Source organism: Drosophila nasuta, chromosome 2R (assembly GCF_023558535.2).
Source record: "Drosophila nasuta strain 15112-1781.00 chromosome 2R, ASM2355853v1, whole genome shotgun sequence".
NCBI lineage: Eukaryota > Metazoa > Arthropoda > Insecta > Diptera > Drosophilidae > Drosophila > Drosophila nasuta.
In genome coordinates this window covers 6,645,156-6,667,749 of record NC_083456.1, presented here as the reverse complement: position 1 = coordinate 6,667,749, position 22,594 = coordinate 6,645,156, and the positions used below count along the sequence as shown (strand labels likewise).

Here is a 22,594-nt window from a genome sequence, read left to right as displayed (position 1 = left end):
CCTCACACACTCTCTTAAAATGCCTGCAATATTTATTGTTGGAATTTGTTATGTAGGCAGGCGAGAGACTGAGAGCAACAGCAAGAGCTTATGCTTCGTGCGCTCTCTTTTTGTGCTACTTTCGTTTGACTGTCGTTGTTCTATCACTTGTTGTTTTTGGCTTGCGTACAGTGGTTATTCTAAGGCAATTACACTAAGATTTTTCTACTATGCTTATCAATAATTAGTTAAGAACTAGTTAAAGTATAATATTGTCTACTTTAAGGTTGGCTAATATTTTATTCTGCGCTTCCTATTGTTTATCTTCTTTATTGCTCTGTCATTTCACTTCATCTGAGTTTTATGCTTTATGATTTGTCCCCCTTTGTTTGCTCTCCCACTCTTTTATTTCGACATAGCTCTCTTATCGCTTTCGAGTATTTTTAAGTCACATACAGACAATATTTAAGCATAACGGCATTTTTATGGCTAAATTTTCGATTGCGAATTCCGCCACCTGTGCAGCAGCTTCACTTATTGTATTTGTTGCTGTTGTTGTTTCGTCAACGTCCTCGTCAATGTCGAGGTGGCCGACTCAAGTGCCGAAGCAGCGACGCCGTGTTTCGTGGCATTTCTCAGTTCTTCCCCATTTTCCCCTTCCCCTTCCCCCCAAATCCCACTCAGCTCCCAAACAGTTATCTGCGCCGTACACATTCGGCGCCGTCACAGTCACACTTCGCCATCGAATCGTTGCTGCCTGCGTTGGCGTTGACGTTGACGTTGACGTTGACGTTGACGCCGACGCCGTCGCTGGCGCTAGCGACAGGAACAGAACACATTGTGTCTGTGCGCGCTTAGAGGTTGTTGTCGGTTGTTGGTTTCAGTCATGAAGTAAATGCTGCTCGGGCCAGCAGCATAGCACGGCAGTGCCCGGCAAACTGAATATCGTATATCGTATATCGTGCATCCAGCATATCGTATATCGCGTGTATCGTATATCGAAATTGGAATTTGAATTTATTTGGTGATAGCGAGCGCCCAAGCGGCGGCAACAGTTTGAGTGTTGTTGCTGCTGCTGCTGCTGCTGTTGTGCTGTATTCTTCATTGCTCCTCGTCCTCGCGTTCTCTCTCTCTCTCTCGCTCCCCACTTGAGGCATACATAAAATTGTCAAAATTAGAAGCAGTTCAATTCAATTTGTGCGTGTCGCAGTCGCTGTTGCCGTCGCCGTCGCCGTTGCTGTTGCTGTATGTCGTAAAGTGTTTTTTGTAGCTATGTAAGAAATCGGATTGTCTGCGACTAAGCAGCCGGTTCCTGGCCGGCATAGCGAAAAAACACGCCTTTTGTCCTTTCGTCCATCCGCTAATGCTGACCACTTGGCGGTGTCTGGCTGAAGCAAAAGAACAACACCTGGCGCCTCTTCTTCTTCATTCCCCACACCAGGAGACAAAGCCAACAAAATGATGGATTGGGGCATAAGACGTAAGTACTTTGAGTGTCGGAGAAGGGGGAGATAAAGAGACTATCTCTATTTGCTTTGCTGTTCAGCATTTAGCTTCTTTAATGAGTCGCTTGCTCAAGATTAACGCAGCGCTAAAAAGTATGCTACAAAATTGTTTGCGAGCAAAACTTTTGTTCACGGTTCGAGACGAATTTTGGAAACTGTAAAATAAGTAAAAACTTGTTCTATTTAATTTTAAATTTTACGCAATTGAATGAGTTCTTAAAATTGGTTTTGTTTTCATAAATATTTAATATTTATGTGACAGCTTTAAATAGTTGCATATAAATCATTTGAAATGTTCTTTAAAGCGCTTTTCATTTGGGTCAAATGTGAACAAATTGATTGCTTGTGACAGATTAGGTGTAATTTGTTTGCAAGTGGGACTCTGTAATTATTATATCAATCGACAGAACACAAAGGAAACACATTATATCAATTATATCAGTTTGATCGCAATGCTCAAAGTGTAGGCAAACAGCAACAAAAAAGAATGATTTACTAATGACCTCTACATATTAATTTGGCATTCAGATAAGCCATACTAATAGTCGTCTATTACGACTCAGCTGACGTATGTTTGCGAGGACAGGTTCATACATTATTCAATCGTTCGTTCGTTCGTTGACCATGACGCTTCTAAATGTCCTGCTGACATTTCGTTTTCACTGGACATGAAAAAATTAACGCTTCATTTGATCAAGCTTCCCCCTTTGCCCCTCCCTCTCCGCCTTAATCATGACTGTACTGAAATCAAACATAAAAGTAAAACAAAAGTCGTTGCGACAACTCAAATTGCAAAGGTCTAATGAAGCTCTTAAGGCTTCTTTTTTGCTTGCAGACGTGGCTGCTCATAAATATGTGTGCTACAGCCACGCCCCCTGCCGTTGCCCTCAGATACGCCCACGTTGTCTTCTGGCAAAGCTTGCAAACTGCACGGGCATAATTTTGATACCTCCTCAGACCCATTTTATCCCCACACATAGGTCGGGTAGTGCAGTTCATGCTGAAGGTCGTTTGCGTCTGGAGCTGGAGATGGGCGCGTGACAGAAATATTTATGAATGAATTTATTTCTATTTCGCTTTACAAATTTTGTAATTAATTCCATTCTAACACGACGCTGTCATCTGTCTTTGGCCTTTTCCAAGAATTCAATTATGAATTCGTGCACAGTCGTGACGCAGTCGTGACACGATGTGAACACACGTTTAGCACTCTCAGCTCCAGCTCCAGCTTGAGGTCCTGCGGCGAATCTCCTCAGCTAGCAGCTTCTGTCGCCTGCAAATGCGCTTAGGAATTTGATAGCAAGTCGGAGCCGTAAGAAAGCAAATTGGGTTAACAACTTGTTCTTCACATTCTTGTTTTTGTTGCTGCTGTGATGCTGTGGATGCTGGTGTCCTTGTTGTCCTTGCTGGGCTTTTAAGCTTTAAGATGCCAGCATAAATGCCATTAGAAAATTGCAGAAAGCGTTCGGCTTTTAATATTAATTGAATTGGTTTGATTGATGTGCAAGCATCCATTTAGAAATCCTTGCAATTTAAGCCAAACAATCGAAATAATATAAACAAACGAAGCATGCTTCTACTTAGTAGATTGTGTAAGCTTAAAATCAATTTTAAATTATTGTCATCAATTTGCGATTGGTTCTTGAATAGAAACTTTGAATGTTGTGCAAATTTAAGCCGAATTGCAATTTAATTCGAGTGATTGTTAAATATCTCAGTATCTCAGTAAATTATTAAGATTAATTTTGATAAACATAAATTCAGGACTTCAATTATCAAATATACTAAATATCTCTAATTTAAATGCATTAATTTAATTGCCTTTGCATGTTGTCAATTAAGTGGAAATAATCTATATCGATTAGTAGCTCGAATTTCAGCTTAAGCTTGTATGGATTTCAAGGAAAAAAGGAAGCAATAAGTATATTTATTACCATGCTTTTTCCCTCAATTAACTGTGATAAATAAATGTTTTCAAGATAAGTAGATGGGCCATAAATAAGAAGTTTATTTGAAGTTTATTTCAATGAAAAATAATGGCAAGACATTTTTTTATTATTAGTGGTATTATTTAAAGAGTAATAATTCGATTATTTGGTAAATATGTCACCATTATTTATTCAAAAGTTATTGAAATTGACATTGATAAAAATAAATGCAATATCTTTAATATGAAGCTCGTAATTTAAATAAAATAATTTAATTGCTCCAGCATGAAATTGCTTTTAGCAAAATAATTGTGGTTGACAATTAAGTGAAAAAAATCTATATCGATTAGTTGAAATAGAGCTGAAAATATAACTCACAATTGTCTTCAATAAAATCTGGAAAGAAAAAGGAAAGCAAGTGTGCTCGACTTTGAAATATTAATTACTCATTATTAAATGCAAAACAGTCCAAAAGCAGTATTATCGTTAATAAATATACTGAAAAAGTTCAACAATATACCAAAGGCTTTAAAGTAAACCAAATAAATAAATGAATAAAATACTAAGTATACCAAATGTACCCAAAACTATATTTTGTATCTATATATAAAATGTAAGCAACAAGAATATTTATTATACTTGCTTCCTTCAATTAATTATGATTAATAAATGGATAAGACAGAATTGACCGTAAATAATAAGTTTAGTTGAAGGGAAAATAATGACCAGACTATTTATTATTATTCATGTGATAAGTGTTGTATATTGAGTTACCTGAAATGTGACAACGATTTTAGTATCGTCATTAATTAGTTTTGGCAAAACTTTTGCTAATCCATTTGATACAAACAGATGTACGAATGCCTATTTATTGCTTTTGTCGATTATTCACTTTTATAGAACGAATCCATTGTTAACAGGCCTCATCATAATTGTCATGCTGCTGCTCAATTGCTCTTCAAATTTCTGTTGTATGACACTTGTCAGACGAGTGTAATTTTGGGTCAGGTGGGAAGTGGGCGATAAGAAGCCAGCTAAGCAAAGCTGTTGTCAGCTACTCCTGGGCAGAAGCAGTCAGAAACAGAAAAACACACACACAAGCTTATATATGTATATAGGAATGTCAGGACAAGCTCCTCTATGGGGGAATCATTGCCGACAGCATGCAAATGACACTCTTGGCTCTTAGCCAATGGCAAGGACCAAACTCTGAATACTGAGAAATTCGACTATTTTTTCTCTGTTTGTTTTTGTTATTATTAGCAACAGCAGCTGGCGGATATGGAAGTGTATACTATACATGAGTATTGTATTTTTGGGGGAGGAGGGTTGGGGGAAATGGCATTATTTATTCGTACTTTATGCTCGGAAATTGACTATTTATTTATAAGTTGGGCGCCTGAATATAAATGAATGTCATTAAGTTAATGTGCAGAGTAGCGGCATTTGTTAAGCGAGCACACATTAATCTGTTTAATTACTTTCCATATCATCATATCATCATAAAGAAGATATATCACTTAATAGGGGTTGTTTGCCCACATTCCTGCGCTCCTCAACTGATCATTGCAACCCCTTTTGATGGGTGTAAAGTGAACTTATTGCACCCAAAGCTGCAATCGAACCGGTTCGCGATGTCCTTGGGAATGCGTTTTCTCGATCGCTTTTTTTTGTAAGCTTTTGCGCTTGGAATTCGCAAATGGTTCTAGCACTTGGCGATTAAGGTTCCGCCTGCTGCAAACGATCTTCCTTCCTTGTCTTGGGGAGCAGAAATGTTCAATGAACGTCTAGTGAGGACATTGCTGCTGACACCAAAGATATAATTATCACCCCCGTTCGCAGATCTTGCTTGGATAAGCGTTCGGAATTTTTGGAAATAGACTCCCTTACTTTATAGGGGGTCGTCTATAGAATGCATTTAAAATAAGAAAAATTGTGAATTGCAATTCGGAAGTTTTCTCTAAGCAATTAAATGAGAATATTATGGTTTTCTCTTCTGTTCATGTTTATGACGCTTCGGGGGGTTTATTGCACATTTTTAATATCCTTTTGCCAGTTAGAATTAAGCATGCTTTCATTCTCCATACCAAGCGAACATCTCAAGTGCAAGTTGTGGGCAACAATAAAGACGTTGACTCTGCGATGCGATGTGAAGTGATGTGATGTGAGATGCGAGAAGCTCGTTGGCCGAAAAGTAGCTTCAAGAATACATAGCTCATGTTTTTATATCCAACAGATACACACGCACATAGCAGTGTTTATTTGTGTGTGTGTGTGTATTTGGCATTTTTTGGATTTTCTTTGTTTTTCTTGGTATTCTCATGGTTGCCCTGGGTATGGGCATATCGATTGTGTGAGAGAGCGTCAAATTATGATGATGATATACTCAGGTTGATTTATGCACTCTCATGAACTTGGCGCTGTGGATTAGTTAATATGCAAATCTCGGCTAGACAAATAGTCTGCCATTTTTTGCCCATTGTACGTGTAAATCTATATCTAGTGATAGATAAATTATGATTACACATTGAGAAATTTTAGTGAGGTCTAACTTATTGCTTAACATAAATATGATAAATAAGTAAAAGCGTTACTTATTGATAACAAAAGTTTTTTTTTGTTTTTATATTCTTTATTTTAATTTATCTATCTAAAAATAATAAGTAAATTCTATGACGAAGAGAATGACAGAAAATTTCATATTTTAAAATTGTTTAATCATTTAATGACAGAAAGTGTTTATGAGTTTAAAGACTGAGTTATTATTATTTTCCATATATTATTTTTATTACTATTTTATTATCATTATTACTGTTTTATTATTATTATTATTACTATTTTATGATTATTATTATTACGATTTTATTATTATTTCTTTAAATTCTATTCACAAGAATTTAAAAAGTAAAATGCTAAAAATAGGTTATTTCACATTATATATTTAATGCACTATTGTTTCTTAACTATTGAGCACATGCAATGGTAAACAAATTATTAATTTTCTTTTCTTAAAGTTGATTTTATGTATTTTTGAAATATCATTAATTTGATAATTACTTTTTGTTATTGGCATTTAACGACTTTATTCTAATTGAGATTTTATGTATTTTTGAAATATCATTAATTTGATAATTACTTTTTGTTATTGGCATTTAACGACTTTATTCTAATTGAGAGTCTTTTAATAATCCGTTCGATGTTCCGGCATAAACAATTTGAAAAGCTTCTAAGCTTTCTTTTCTATTTCGATTCTATTCTAAAAAAGCTCTGAAGTGCTAAAGCACTAAAGCAGTTTATCGTGTCATTCATAACGTAGCCTTGACCGTTCCCCAGACATAGGGCATTTATTCAGTTGTACTGGCTGCATGCGTTTGGGGCATTTGAATACGAATACGAGTTCGGTTGTGTGTGTGTGTTTGTATGGATGTGGGGGACACAGATACATAGTCGCTTTTGGTGTAGCTGTGTATGTGTGGTGAACGCACTTAAGCACACACGCACACACACAAACACACCCACAATGTAAACTAAATGTTGCTTTACATACACAGTCAGATATATATATATATATATAATTTACTGCTGTTGCTTTTTCGATATTTCATTCATTCATTCATTCATTCACCCATTCATTCACACACCGAGCGCGTCTGTCAGTCAGTCTGCAAGTGAGTCAGTCAGCGCCTTTTTCCTTTGCCTTTACCCGCGTTGCTCATACGCTCTGTGTGCCGAGTGCTCAGTGCTTGGTGCTTGGTGCTTGGTGCTTGGTGCTTGCTGTTGGTGCTCAGTGTTCAGTTCTCAGTTCAGTTCAGTTATCCTTGTGCTGTGTCAACGCATTGTTGTCGCAAACCGGCGTCCGCCAGAGCAGCAAAAGCAACAGCAGCAGCTTAACTTAGCTTGGCTTGGCTCGGCTCAACTTAGTGTCCACCAGTCGACGGTTAGTCACTCGACCAAGTAGAGGAAAAAAACGAAGAAATATAAGAAGAATTATTAACTCGCAAAATGCAAAGCAGCAAAAGAATGAATTTCATTCGCGACCGGGTTGAAAAGTTTCGTCGTCTTTTTTCTGTGTTTGTGACTGTGACTGCGATTGAGTGTTTTGCTTGTGTCTCTGTGTTTGTGCTTTGTATCCGCCTTCAATTTGATTGCAATTTTTTATTTAATTTAATTTCGCATTTTTATGCGCTGTCAGCTTTATTTTGATTTCAATTTAAATGGCTGTTGTCCTTCCCCAATATTGTTTTACTTGTTGTAGTGCTTGTTCCTAAATTCCTTTGAGACCAAATTGAATTTCCACATGGTTTTGCCTCCCATTTTTTCTGGTTTTTTGTGTTTTTTGGGTATTATATACTCCCGACCCTGTCACGGTTCATAGCGTTCAGTGGACGGTGGACGGTGGAGGGGAGCTAAACCCAGCCATTAATTCTGAAAGTCATATAAAAATGTAATTTTTTATTATTGCGCGATATGTACGATAAAAATAAAAAAGAGAGAAAGCGAACACCGAACATAACCTGCTCTTCGAATAATCCTTTGCTGGCTTTGGCCCTGCCAAAACAAACAGACAAAAATCAATATATTTCGTATAGTACTCGAAGAATGCCGCCTGCCGAAACATTTTAGCTTTTTTCGATTAAAGGACAATGTCAATGAGTGTGTGTATGTATAGATGTGTGTGTGTGTGTATGTGAATCGTCTATACGCTGACCGCTGACAAATCGAAAGTCATAAATCTTTTTTTGTGGGCAACTTCTTTCTAATCGAATATTCTTCTAGCTGCGATAAAAGTAAAACGCAGACGGCCACAAAATTCAATCATATTTCATTTATTCCACACTATTAGAGTTTCGTTTTCGTTGTCCTCTACTTTCTTCATTTCATTTAACATTGTATGATATTTATACCCTGTATTTAACAATTGTTTAGGGTATACAGGTTTACATATTCAACAAGTTAACTTTTCCACTTGTTTCACGAGCTTCAACATTTTATTCAATAAGTAATTTAGAGGATAACATTTTAGAGGGTATCTCAAAGCCGACTAACCTTCACACTTGTCTTCTTTTGGCATTTTCCCTGCGGCTGTTGCTTCTGCCTTGAGTGTGGCAATTATATTTTTATTGTTTCTGTTGCCAAATTGTCTAGCAAAATTGCTGATAGCCGCCTTGGGCGTTACTCGGCACAAAAGTGCCACAGAATATTGACTGAGGCTGAGACTGAGGCTGAGGGTCGTGGTCGTGGTCGTGGTCGTGGTCATGGCTTCAACTTGAATTTGAGGGCGATGTAAAAATAGGAATCTCGTGTACTTGCTGGGTTAATAACTTTGCGTTTAATTCGATTTTGTGCATCGATTATTTGTGTTTGCTTTCTTGTTACTGCCATTCGAGTCAATATTGCGATAAGATTAATGAAATGCCTCTCTGTGGATCCATAAACATGCCGATTCGATTGCCGGCAAAAGTTATATTTATTTATAAAGTAGCCTGACAGTTGATTCATCTGCTTAAATAAACAACGATGGCAATTGAGTAATTATTAACTGTCTAGTTTTCTACATTACAACACTCAATGGACTCGACAATGATGAGGAGTAATTACAATAAATCGATTACTCAGCTTAATTGTTATATTTAATGGTTCGGAACAAAAACAAAGTCGAAAGTAACTTTAAGATATTATTTGCACGAAAAAAGTGCAAAGTATTCTTAATTGATAAATTCTGATCTTAAATATATATAATATAATGAATTTGAAGAATACTTGAATCATCATCGTAGATAAAAGTAACTCAACTTTATTTTGATATTTAGTGGTTTGTAATAAAAATGTTCGGTTAAGGTATTAGTTACATTATAAAAAAAAAGATTTAAATATAATAATTGAGAATATAAATTCTAAAACCTAATCAATTGAACTGATAAATTTAAATAAAAAGATTACTTTATTGCATTATTAAATGTGTTGGAAAGAAAACTGAATAAAATTCTGATTTTAAATATATATATAATATATATAAATATATATAATATATATAAATATATGTAAAATTTGAATAATACTTGAATAAGAATACAAATTTAATAATGATAAAAGTTACTCAATTTTATTTTTGTATTTAATGGCTTGAAATAAAAATATATAATTGTGAGTTCATTTTTTTGTCAGGTATTATTTAGTTTACAATTATATAGTGTGGTATTATTTATAGGTATTTTTTAAATCAAAAAGGTTCAAAGTATTCATAAATTTTTAATAAAATTTGGATTTCAAATAGATTTATATATAATGCTTAATATTTACAGAATTTGAATAATACTTGAATCAAATTTTAATTCGAACATACATTTTAAAATTTACTCTCAATTCAACTGAATACAAATAAAATCGATTACTCAATATCAGAATTTAATGGTTCGGAATAAATTTTAAAGTAGACAAAGTTATGATAATTAAAAATTTTTTGATAATTATATGCTGAATTAAAATTGATTTAAATTGTATGCTTTAAAACTCATTCAATTTGAAAAATACTTGAACGAACTTCGAAAAAAGAACTCAAATTAAATTGATGTCACTCAAACGCCATTGCATATTAAAATTGAAAACATTATGAATTGATGTTTATTGAAATTTGTTGAACATTTTCTTTTGAGCTGCCAATGTACACATAACATAACATTGATGACCTCAGCATTGAGGGTCGATGTTTACCATGTGCAACATTTACCATTTGCCACAATGTTGTCGCATTGTGCTGTTGATGCTGCTGCTGTTGATGCTGCCTTTGCCAGAGGATTCAAGTTGAGACTGGCTTTCGCCTTAGTCCTGCTGTGGATGGCAGCAAAACTTGACTCATTAAATTTTCATTGTTTTAATTTGCACAACTTGAGGCAACTTGCTTGTGTGTGTGTGTGTGAGTGTGTTTTTGTATGTGCGGCTGCTTGAGTCCTTTCGACTATTTGTTGTGGTGTGAGTGTGAATGTGTATGTGTGAGTGAGTAGCTCTTGGAATTGAATAGCAAACATTTTCAGTGTGAGAAGCAACATTCCAGTTGCTCTTGACGCTTTGGTTTTGGTTTCTTGGTTCACCAAAGTCAAGAACTTTGCCACGTTTCACGACTAATTTGGCTAATTTAACTTCAGAGCACAGACTGCCGCTGCCGCTGCCGCTGTTTCTGCCTCTGATGCTGCCACGCCCATCAGCCCACCAGCTCTGATGACCAGAATATCAATCTCAGTCAATTAGGAAATACAAAAAGGCACCCATTCAAATGCTGGCTGTAAAAACTTTTCTTAAAATTAGTTTTAATTAAATTTCGCTTGCTTCGAAAGCTTTTCAATTTCGCTCGCGATTGGTTAGTTAACATACGACAAAGGCTTTGATTTTGAGGAAGACTTTTTCCTATGAGAAAAAATAACTTTAAAGTTTATTTTGTAGTATTTAAAAAGCGCAACTTTTACTTACTTTGTAGTAGCTGAAAATCGCAACTTTAGTTAAAAGTAATTAGCAGAATTTCAATAATTTCAACAGTTCAAACTCATAAAAAATATATAATAAATAACACAATACAAAACTTATATATAATAATATAATAAAGTACGGATATAATAATAATAATAATAATAATAACTATATATCAATATAATTAATATAATATTAAAACAAAAGAGTATTATCGATAGTTGAACCTAATATGAAATTTATGTTAAACAATATAATATAAATCATATATGTACATTATAATATAATGATATATATATATTCCCCTTTCTAAAGGGTATTTGGCATTCACCATATCATTAAGACTACGCTTGGATTTTGCGTTAAACCGTCAAATGGCTTTGGTCATTAGACGGGAAAAGCTTCGCTAATATAAATTAATGTGCGCCGCGTTTGCTGAACACTTTAATGACCCAAGCACACATACATACACACACACATACACACAAGCATGCATTTATACATACACACATAAGCCTGGCAGCAATGAAAGGATTCTGACCACATGTGTGTGTGTGTGTGACAATACCTGACAGCAATTTGGTTAGAACAACGCGTTGAAAATGCCGCCAGAAGTGGCGAGAAAAGGAGAGGGAGGGGAAGACAGGAGAGGGAAAGGAAGGCAGTTGACTTAACCAGTTATGCAATTTTCTCGCCGCTGCATTGTTTTCAGTACACAGACATTTGCAGCTGCTTTCACACGCTGTTGCCAATTTATGCGCACTTATGCACGTGCCACACACACAGACACGCACACGCACACACAGATACATGCACCCAAAAACCACACACACACAGATGGACGCTTTCACACATGATTGTGACGCGTTGTTGACCAAATCAATTTCATGGCTCGCAGCCATTTTTGCTCTCTCTGCCGTGTCCTGTGCCTTGAAATTTCCACTGTCAACATTGAGTGCAAGTGTGTGTATATGTTTCTGTATATTGTATGGCTAAAGCTGTTACCTGCTGCCAAGCTGTTGACCAAGACTGAACAATTAAAATTCCTCCTTTTCCTCCTCTGCTTTTATTTCACCCACACCCACACACACGCCCTCGCCTCGCCTCGCCTTCCATACAATTTTGCTTTTCTGCTCTCAGCTTTTTCTTTACAAATGCCAACTGTCAAGGATACAGACACCTACAATGCAAGCACGACGAGTAGCTCTTCATACAAGACCCTCTGTGGCTAGTTATATTCGTGAGCTCTAAGCAAAAATATTACATGTACATGGAAGTAAACACTAAGAGGATAAGTCGCATTTGAATAAATCTTAGAAATCTGCTTGCAACAAAAATAATACCAACTTAGTTGTCCGTAAGTGGATGATGGATTTAAAGTCCTAATCAGATCAGGCAAAATTAAATACATAACTCTAAAACTAGCTTCACTAAAGGGAATAAATTTAAATAATTCTGGAAAAAACTTTGTTTTGAATTTATTATAGGAGAATGCATTAAAATATGCTAGTGTGAATTCTAAATATTCCTTTTGATATTTGGGTTGGGTAAAAATAAATAAAATTAATGCCAACTTAGTTCGCTCTGTATATGGATGATGGAATTTAAGTTGTAATTAGATCAAGAAGAAGCAAAATCCATAAGCAAAAGAAGAAATATTTAAACAATATCAGAACCAAAAAATGTGTTACTGTAATCTTGAAATTATTTCCTTTATTTTTGTTAATAGTCTAAAAGGAGATGATGGATTTTATGTCCTAAGCAGTTCAGTAAACAAACGAAATTCTTAAAAAGCGCCAAAGAGAAAAGTATTTAAAAATTTATTAAGAAAATAATTGGGGAATTTAATAAGAAAAACGATATACAATTTTTTTTTAAATATGGTAGAAGTCTATTAAAGCTAGAGTTTTTAGCGATATTATTCGAATATTCCTAAATATATTAAAAAAAACAATAAAATACAAAAAAAAAAAAATCTGAGCGTGGATAATGGTGTTTAACAATCAGACCAGAAAAAAGAAATGCACAAAAAAATTAAAATAATTGCAAAAATAAAATATTTCGAAAATTAAAAACTTCTATAAAAATTTAAGGCAAAAGTAAACAAGTAAAAACGCTGAGAGATAGCCGCTACCCAATTTGAATATGAGCAAAACAGTACAGTATTATTCTTTAAAAATACCAAATTAATATACCACAATGTACTAAAATATACCGAAAGCTATATTTGATATATTGATATAGTACTACATTAAAAATATACCATAGTGTAGGATATATGTGCCGAAGTAAGTAGGCGAGATTTCCTATTCAAAAGTATTTCTAACAATTTTTATGTGATCGCAGCTAAATGCACTTATTATTGTATGTACCAAATATCTAGCTTAAAAATTACGTTTTATTTTCAATTTGCAGAGGCGGAGGTATGCTAGGCAAAAAATTGAATCAAACAAAGCGTGAAAAAATTATTCGTGTTGTCGAAAAAGAAATATATTTCTATCTCTTATAGCCTCTGAAATGTATATGTTCAAAATATATTAATATTTTTTTATGGTATGTGGTCTGATATGAGTCGAACTACCTGTTATGTTTGTCATTTCCTGCAGGCACAAAGTTATAATACCGTTCTATCCTATGGGTAGCGGGTATAAAAAGTATAGAAAAGCCTAATTTCTATGTAATACACTTTTATATCCCCTTGCGCCTCAAAGTATGCAGGGTATTTGGCTGTTGCCATGCTCATTGTGTTCATTCGAATTAAATACGGAGAAATAAATTGCCATGGGACGAAAGGGGACACAAGATACATACATGCATATAGACAGAGGTCAACTGTCCCATTGTCCTGGGCGTTCATCCTGTGCGCCTTGCAACAGCTGGTCATGCATACGAAATGAGCACGTGGACACATGAAATGCGCGTTGTTCACCTTAAGTTGATGCTATGTCCATTTGCCTGATTGTTGATTGATTTACAATTTACAGTTGTTGTCGTGGCATAGTTGGACCATAAGTTACAGTTACGGACATTTCATTAAAGCGAAAGCAACTGTCAATATCAATCAGTGGTAAATTATTGACTTGCAATGCAAATGTAGCGAAAGGAAGCAGCGGGAAATTCAATTACCGGATAGTAAAACAGAGTTATTTTGATAGTGAACGTAAGGAGGGAAATAAAAAAGTGTAAGGAATGAAAAACTAATCTAAAAACTACTTGTAAAGTGTTGTGTGTTGTGGATTTGACTTTCATTTAAGTTTTACGTGTTTCATTTTGTGTTTTGTTTTTGTGTTCTCCCCAACACTCGACGATTATTGTTTTCTTGCTTATTGTTTGCGGTTATAAAGTTCTCTTCAAAAGTTGCTGCTGCTGTTGTTGTTGCTGCTGAGCCACAAAATCAAAGAACGAAGCAACAAAACAAGAACAAGCCATACATTCATATAATCCGTATACTGCAGATAACAATAATAATGCCAGCAAGAACAAGCCACATGCAATGACCTGGCCAATATATGTCTTCATATTTGTGCTACGAGTATAACAAATGTGGTTCTTTTGGTTGCGCAAAAAAAAGGTATTTCACACACAATATTTCTTATTGTTGTTTTTCATGTTGTGCTGTTTGTTGTTGTTCTTTTTTCTTTTCGGTTTTTTGTGAAACACTTTTCCCCAGTGGCAAAAACCAATTTATACATTGCGCATACGTCCTGTGCACCGTCGCCCATCAACTGTCTGAGGCTGCCTCAGAGCTCAGCGCTCTCGCTCTCGCTCTGCGCTCTTGGTTCGTTTCAATTCAGTTTTTTTAATAAGTTTTTCAACTTGACATGCCCAAACATTCTAGCATATCTACTCCCACTATATCTTTTCCACTCTCTGTCTCTCGTTGCCATCTGTGGAGCGTTTCATGTTACGATGCATGCTGCAGTTTCCTACTACACAACTATGGCAACCATGAAGTCAATGGTCCAGGGTTCAGCTGCGAAACAAGGCAAAAGGGGCGTCTCGCTGGCTGGCATCATATTTTGCATGGTTCGTTTAACATTCTGTACAATGCACAACAAGCAGCCAAAGAAAACAAAGCAAACTAACAGCTCACACACGCTCACATCTCTATATATACTATATGTATATCTGGGTTTGTGTATATCTGTCGCTCTGTTCTCTGTTTGTTGTTAGTGCAGCTGTCGACTTTGTAAATTTCATATCTACAAAGACAAGAGAATAACAAAAGTTGTCAGCTGCTTGTCTAGTTGTCTGTTGCTCCCAAGCTATTTAGTTATCATGCCCGATCTATTAAATAGACTTATCTGCGCTCTTCTCAAATCCTACAATTGGCGCTGGCTTCTTACGAATTCGGAAATTATTGAAGCAAGACTTCGTTTTTGGGTAGCGCGAAATGAGCTAATGAGATTCAAAAAGTTCAGTTGCGATGCAATGCAAAACTACTTTGGCAGTTGCAGTTCAGTGTGACAGTGATGTCCCTGCATAATAGAGACGCTGCATTTTAAATCATCATCATACTTTTATGTGTGATTTTACTGGAAATTTTGCTATGAATATTTAAACTTTATTATTGTTTTTGATTAGGTAAAGAGAATACAAATAAATGTGTAGGATAATCTAACTTTGAAGCTGACTTTGACAACTATTAAATCTTTATAGCTTCAATTATTGTCAAATAATTGTTATTCTTCCACTGTAATATTTTCCAATTGAATTTTATGTCGCATAAAAGCAAACTTCACACATAACTCTACTATTATAGCTTTAAGGTTCTGTTTCTTGAATAGGGAAAATACTTTTTTATGTTTTTGCTTTGGTATGAATAGTGAAATTTTATTGACTCTTATTAATTATATAATATTATAAAGGTTGTAGATTGTACTAGCAAAGCTCTTATTCTTTTACCACATCATCATAATTAAAATTTACATGTATTTTCAGCTGTTGTTATAAACTAAATATATATACTAAATGCACTGTCGTATATACTTATATCACTGCAATATATACTTAATGCATACCATATATTTTCCATTTAGAATTTAGTATTTTTGTTTGTGAGTACATTTAAAATGTTGTATAGTTTTGCATTGTTCCTCAAATGATATCAAAAATATATTTAAGCACAACATTTCAACTTATTTATGAATGAAACAATCCTGGTTGTTATTTAAATATATCTATGATATATGAATACTTATTCATCCTCTACTTATTGGTCTTAAACTTTCCTGTGACTTTACTTTACTTTGGCATTGAGTTTTACTTTGACCCTGCCTAATATGCGCTGCCACCACTGTCTGACCCGATGCCATTGTCAATTATATTTACGTAGCGGCTTTCGAGGTGGCATGTTCGACTCGCAGCTGTTGTGGCAGCTGTTTGTAGCTGTTGTGGCAGTCAATTTGCCGAAACTGCACTTTTCAGCGAGATTCGCTGCACAAAGGCCGCACAAAGCTGCATTGCTGGCGGCAGATTTTACACACTCATTCTAACTATGAATTTAAAAAGTATTTTATTACATTCAATTACCTTTAAATTGCATATATATTTATTGTTTTCTTTAATCTATTTTTTGGCAGGTTCCATCATGTTTCATGTGCGACGCCGTCCGGCGGATTCGCAGCCTCGTCGACGCAAGAAAAAACCTTTGGGCGCCGCGAATGGTGCGAATCACATGTCAGGGGATCGTGAAGGTCCCGTCCTCGTCGAGGTGACGCACAGCGGTGATGGCGGACGCCGCATAAAGCTGGGCAGCGATCCGGTCGAGGTCGGTTCGGCCAACACGAATTGCCTGCAATTGTTTGGACCCTCCATCCAGCCAAGGCATTGTCTCATCTCGTTGTTGGAAGGCGTTTGCACGGTCACGCCGCTGCACACGGATGCGCTCACCTTTGTCAATGGACATCACATTAGCCAGCCGACCATTTTGCATGTAAGTTGCACATTTTCATTTCCACATTCATTCTCGTTTATATTTTGATTAGTTGCGTTTGGGAATGTTTTAAATTAAAGCATATATCAGAAATGGGAAGTTAAATTCAGGTTAAAGTTTCTACTTGTAAGTATCGTTTAATTATAATGAAACTACAGAAATTTTCTTATTTTCAATACAAGAAATTTCTGTCAGCAACTATCTTTAATTGCTGTCATTTGCATTATAATTTATAATTTTGGATTAGTACATCATATCCACATTAATTTTCATTGGCTACCTTTGAAAATGTTCTAAAGTAAATCAATCTAACATTTACCTTTAACAGTTGATTATAAAATTAGAGAAATTTTCTTATTTACAATACGTAAAATTCATGTAAGCATTTTTTCTTAATGTGGAACTATCTTCAATTGCTGTCATTGGCATTCATTACCTAACTCTTACACACTTGTCGTATGCGTAATTCAAGAGTAAGCCACAAAATTAAACAATCGTATCTAAATAAAAAATTTATAGAAATCAGAAAATAAAGAAGTGAATTTACGATTTGAAATATAATTCGAACATTTCCATTTCAATATTCACTCTCATGCTATTGCTTGTGATTTTCCATAGTAATATTTTAAATTATAGAGTGTAACAGAGATGAGAAGTTTACTCCTAATTGTAGATTGTCTGCTTACGAACCAAAGTATTATTCGATACATAATCTCTATACCTGCTACCCATAGGGAAAAGGAGAACAGGCAGAAAGAAGCATAAAGTACCATATCGATATACCAAATACAGTCTTCAACAGATTTTTCTTATTTTTTCGGTATATTAAGTTGGTGTATTTATAGTATATGGTTTTATTGGAAATGGGTAGCGGGTATCTAAAAGTCGAGCATACATTTAATAGTTAGAAGCCTTCCTTAATTGCTGAATTGCTCCTGTCAAGAAATGAGTTTAAATTAAGTTAAGCTAATTACAAGCATAACCAGTTGCATATTGCATTCATTAACTCGACCGTTGTATACGTGTCGTATGCTTAATGCACATGTGTATTTTGTGTGGCTCTTAAAAGAGCGCGTATTAGAGATGAGAGGTATATCCAAATTGTAGATCTAACTTCTATATTTTTGTAATGAAACAAAGAATTATTTAATGTAATCTTTTATTTTCAATATAAGAAATTTCTGTGTTCAAGTTTAGTGTATTGATTTATTCGAAATTTTCTTTAATTGTTCAATTTCCGGTTAAAGCAGGGGCTTAAATTAAGTTTAGCTATTTACAAGCATAATCAGTTGCATATTGAATTTATTAGCTTGAAAGTTGCACTCGGGTCGTATGCGTTATATGGTAAAAGTGTAATTTGTAAATCTTTAGAATAAAATGTGTTTTAAAATGAAATGTATAAATATGAAGGTAAATCCAAATTGTAGATCCTACTTCAATATTTTCTTAATGACATCTCTCATTTTCCATACAAGAATTTCCTGTTGTCAAGTTTATTACACTTCTTAACTGGGAAGTTTCTTTAAATGCTTAATTTTCTGTTTTAATTCAAACTAATTACAAGCAAAACCAGTTGCAATTTGCATTCGTTAGTCCCAACTCTCCTACGAGTCGTATACGTAATTTGAGTTTAAGCATCATGTCAAACCGCCAAATAATTCTGTTCTTAGCTCTCATCTCAGCCTTGACCCAGTAAAGGATTTGTGCTCTTAAAGGCTGTGGCTGTGGCTGTGGCAACCACACAGAGTTAATGGCGTTGCTCTGTTGGCATTTGTCACGCAATTTCATTTCATGTTTGCAGCCATTTGGTGTAAAGGCTTTTTCGAGTTTTTCCTGCCAATGCACATAATACATGTATGTGAAATGAGCTGGATAAACGAAATGAAAGCAGCGAAACTGATTGCCAGGCTAATATAAGTAAAGTGCCCAATTTGTTATTGCGAAAGCCTTTGGCGACGAAACGTTTACATTGAGTAACAGCTTGAGTATTTCCGCCAGAGGAAGTGTAGTCAGTGTAAATGTAAAAGAGAATTACACTCGGTGATCAAAATCTATTTACATATTTAACTGAAACGATATTTAATATGTTAGCAACCTGCCGAGAAGCACAATCTATATCAAAAATATCGACATGTTTCGCAATATTTTATTCCACTTTGACAGCCACTTCGATGCTCCCGCACTTGAACTCGTTTTTATTTTCGGGTTAAATATTCAGCAGTCAATATCAATATTTGGAAGTAGAGCCACAAAACTGTCACATAACAGTCGTGAATACGGAATATTAAAGCTGACACGATTCTAAAATAAGTCGAAAATATTTTTAGCAAGCTATTTCATAAATGTTTAACACAACCAATAGCTATTATATTTTTTTAGAATTTTATTAAACATGCTTTTGACAATTTAACTTAATGTCATGTCGACTGAACCTGAATTTTCAAGTGATTCATTGGGGATAAAGAGTTCTTTCAAATGAGTTGCTCTTCGTGCACTTTGTTGCTCAAGTTCATTATCATCAACAATTTGATTTGCCGCTGCTGGCAGAGAATGTTCAAAAGTTAAATTTCCGACAAGCTTTCCATCAACTTTGTGTTGTGTGTTTGCTCAGCCAGTGACAACTCGTCGCAACCTTTGGGGCTCAGTTGATTTATCTTTTGTTTTGACAACTTTTTTGACACACACACACAACGCAACACAAACACAACATCAACATCAACATCAAGAGCAACCCACTAAACGAATAAAGTTGACGCTGCGTTCTCACGCATTTGGCCAAAAATCACAATGAGCAGCAGCAACAATTGCAACAACATCGACAACAACAACAACAACAACACGAATAACATTTCTACTACTGACACTGTAAAAACTTTTCTGACTTTCCGCTTGATGAATTCGAAACCAAATAAACAAAAGCAAACTTAAGGCCCCCTTTCACCTCACCCCGCACCTATTAAAACACAACCTGCCCCTTTGCCTCTACCTCGCTGAACTCGAGATAAGCCCCAAATGCTCGGCAATAACGTCAAACTGTCTCCAGAGACTCGACACAAACGTAACGTAACGGTACTTGATGTATGGAAAGGGGAAACGAAGAGGAAGAGCGCCTCTTCAATATACAGAACAACATTTTTTGGCTTCGAATCTTTTATTATTTATTTTTATTCTTGCATTCAATTGGCAAATTGGGGTTAGTTGCGGTTCAATGAACCCAAACAAATGCACAAAACAACTGAATAAAAATCAACAAATATACAAATAGAAAATAGACTAAATGTAAATACGAAAATTTGTTGTCGATTTTATAAAGTTACTAAACACCAAAAGACTTAAATGTTTAACACAATTTTCAATAAACAATCAGTTTCATGCTCTCTAGTTGGCATTGAGGATACGACTAACAGTTGCGCTTTAAAATAAAAAATAAATTTGTTAATTTTGTAACGTTATTTGTTCTGATACCAATATTGGAGCTTAATCTAGATTGATAGTTGGTCAAAATAACTAATTAATTATAAGTATTTACAAAATTTAACTTCATATGCATGAAGTTCGATAAATTTTATTACATCACCCATTCGATCATCAAAAAATGTTCGATTTAATTTCCATAGTTTTCTTCATTTCTTTTTATCAAATAAAACCAAAAGCTATTAAAGAAAGGTATTTTTCAATTAATCTTACACAAGTATTCCGAATCGTTAGGTTTCATTTATTTGCTTAAAATGTAGAATTAAAAGGCAGTGTCCAAAGTACAAGTCGGATCAAAAATTTAAAATTTTTTTTTGATCTTTTAGACTATAGTCTTTTCAGCTACTGAAAATACTATTTTCATTAAATTTGTACATTATTAAATTACCTAAATTGGCAAATTTAAAATACTATTTTCATTAAATTTTTATTTATCTTCAATTGACAATCTATACATAAAAATCTATACACTCTTTTTCACTTGCATTTACTGGGCATATAAGCAAACAAAATCTAAGTTTTCGACAACTGGGGGCGTCGTTATCGATGACACTGTCTGTCATTAGTTTCGAAACGCCCCACATTTTTTTCAATCGAACTTTCCTAATCGCCGCAGTGCCACAGAATCTCTCGCTGCGCTCGCACGTTTTGTGGCACGCTGCCATTGAACGCGTTGCACTGATTTCGGTTGTTCGTACATAAAAAACATAGTATGTAAATTGTGCATAATTGAATTAATTAATCTTTAATGATCTTTACATGATTTAAGCAAATTGAAAAATTTAATTACTATTTTAATTGAATCGCATGTAATAACGTAGTAATAAGTACGCACTTTATTTCTGTGTATAATTCAACACGTTCTCTCTGTGCTCTCTTCTCTTCCCCCTCTCTCTCTCACTCTCTCTTGGCCATCTACAGAACGGTTCGGTCGTCATGTTCGGTCGCGTGGCCTCGTATCGCTTCCTGGATTCACCCACGGATGGTCGCTATAATCTGGCCTTGTCGCAATCCCAACTGGACTCCGCGTGTCTCTACGAGAGGTGAGTAATGTTATTGCGTGTTTTTAAATAATTTTGCGAATAATGTAAATGCTACGCTTTGTGACTTTAATAGTTTTTTTTTGTGTTGTCACACTCCATTGTTTGCTAAAAAGAAAATAATGTGCATTGAGCATAATACTTGAGGGAAATTTACATAGATCTATGAGTATTATTTGGAATGAGGATTGTATAAAAGTACAACAAAATTTACTCTAATAACTTGTTGAAAAGTGTAGAAAAATTTGTTAAAGGTGATTTTTCAAAATTCTTTAATTTATCGAATTAAAGAATTGCTTAACTTCAACAAAAATAAACTAATGAATATGCGCCATCTGGTAAAACGAATTTCTTTAGCAAAGAACATATTTACATATGTTCAGAACACGAGTGCGTATACTTAATAAAGCTGTTAAGCTTTCTATAGAAATTTTCCCTGTTGAGTTCTTTCGTCTTTCACTTCTTCAGTGAATAACATTTTTTAATACAAGTGCTTAAGTCTATGCAGTCTATAGCCAAATAATGACAATAAAGGCAAAAAATGACAATATTTTAGAATGCAATCAAAATTTCTAATAAATATGCGCCATCTGTTTAAACAAAATCATTTCCATAGGAACTTAATACTTTATATGAATGTTTGAACATGTGTTTAAATACCTAATAACACTTTCTTTTATTTGTTTTTGGCATCAGAAAACATCTTTCTACATTTTTTTAATAGAATAAGAGTTTAATATAAAGAAATAATTCCTAAGCAAGGATTTTATGCTCAGGAATTATTTCTACGAATACTTTAAAATCAAATGAAATTTGCTCTCATGTTACGCGATATTGGGCAAATTTCTGCTGGCATTTACAATTCACACTCTTATGCAGTCGAGTGTTGTTTGAACTTTCCATTTTTGTGTGTTTTTTGTGCAAAATTTCACATTTGTTTGTTTATTTTATTTCATTTATTTATATGTTCACGCTTTGTGTGGCTTTATGTTCGTTACGTGTTGTTTGTTTTTTATTATTGTTTGTTTTGCTGTACGACATTAATCCGCCCCCATGCACAAATATGCAAAACAATTTACAACACAACAACAATTCACACTCACAACAATAACAACAATAACGACACCGACACCGACTCCGATAACTTGGCAAATGGAACTCGTCTCGTAGTCGGTCACCAACATCGCCAGGATCTTGGAATGATGAAGATGGCGCTCTTAGTTCGGTGAGTAACTTAACCAGAGACAACAGTCAAGCGGATGCTGGAGTCAA

At 34.8% G+C, this 22,594-nt stretch overlaps 1 protein-coding gene and 1 non-coding gene across 10 annotated transcripts in view; both read left to right on the top strand.

The window, feature by feature from the left end:
- Positions 1–22,594, top strand: part of LOC132784079 (afadin) — a 63,126-nt gene that overhangs the window by 24,687 nt on the left and 15,845 nt on the right. For 6 of the 9 annotated variants that reach the window (XM_060789465.1, XM_060789463.1, XM_060789464.1 and 3 more), the window contains exons 7-9: positions 16,456–16,808; positions 21,204–21,325; positions 22,493–22,547. In XM_060789465.1, coding sequence (XP_060645448.1) covers positions 16,456–16,808; positions 21,204–21,325; positions 22,493–22,547 — 530 coding nt within the window. Of the gene's footprint in view, positions 1–1,225; positions 1,460–16,455; positions 16,809–21,203; positions 21,326–22,492; positions 22,548–22,594 lie in introns of those variants that run through there. The other 3 variants (XM_060789468.1, XM_060789467.1, XM_060789470.1) reach the window with 2 other exon arrangements.
- On the top strand, positions 5,160–5,290 carry LOC132787900 (U4atac minor spliceosomal RNA). The gene has a single exon (XR_009632599.1). It is a non-coding gene; the product is annotated as a U4atac minor spliceosomal RNA (small nuclear RNA).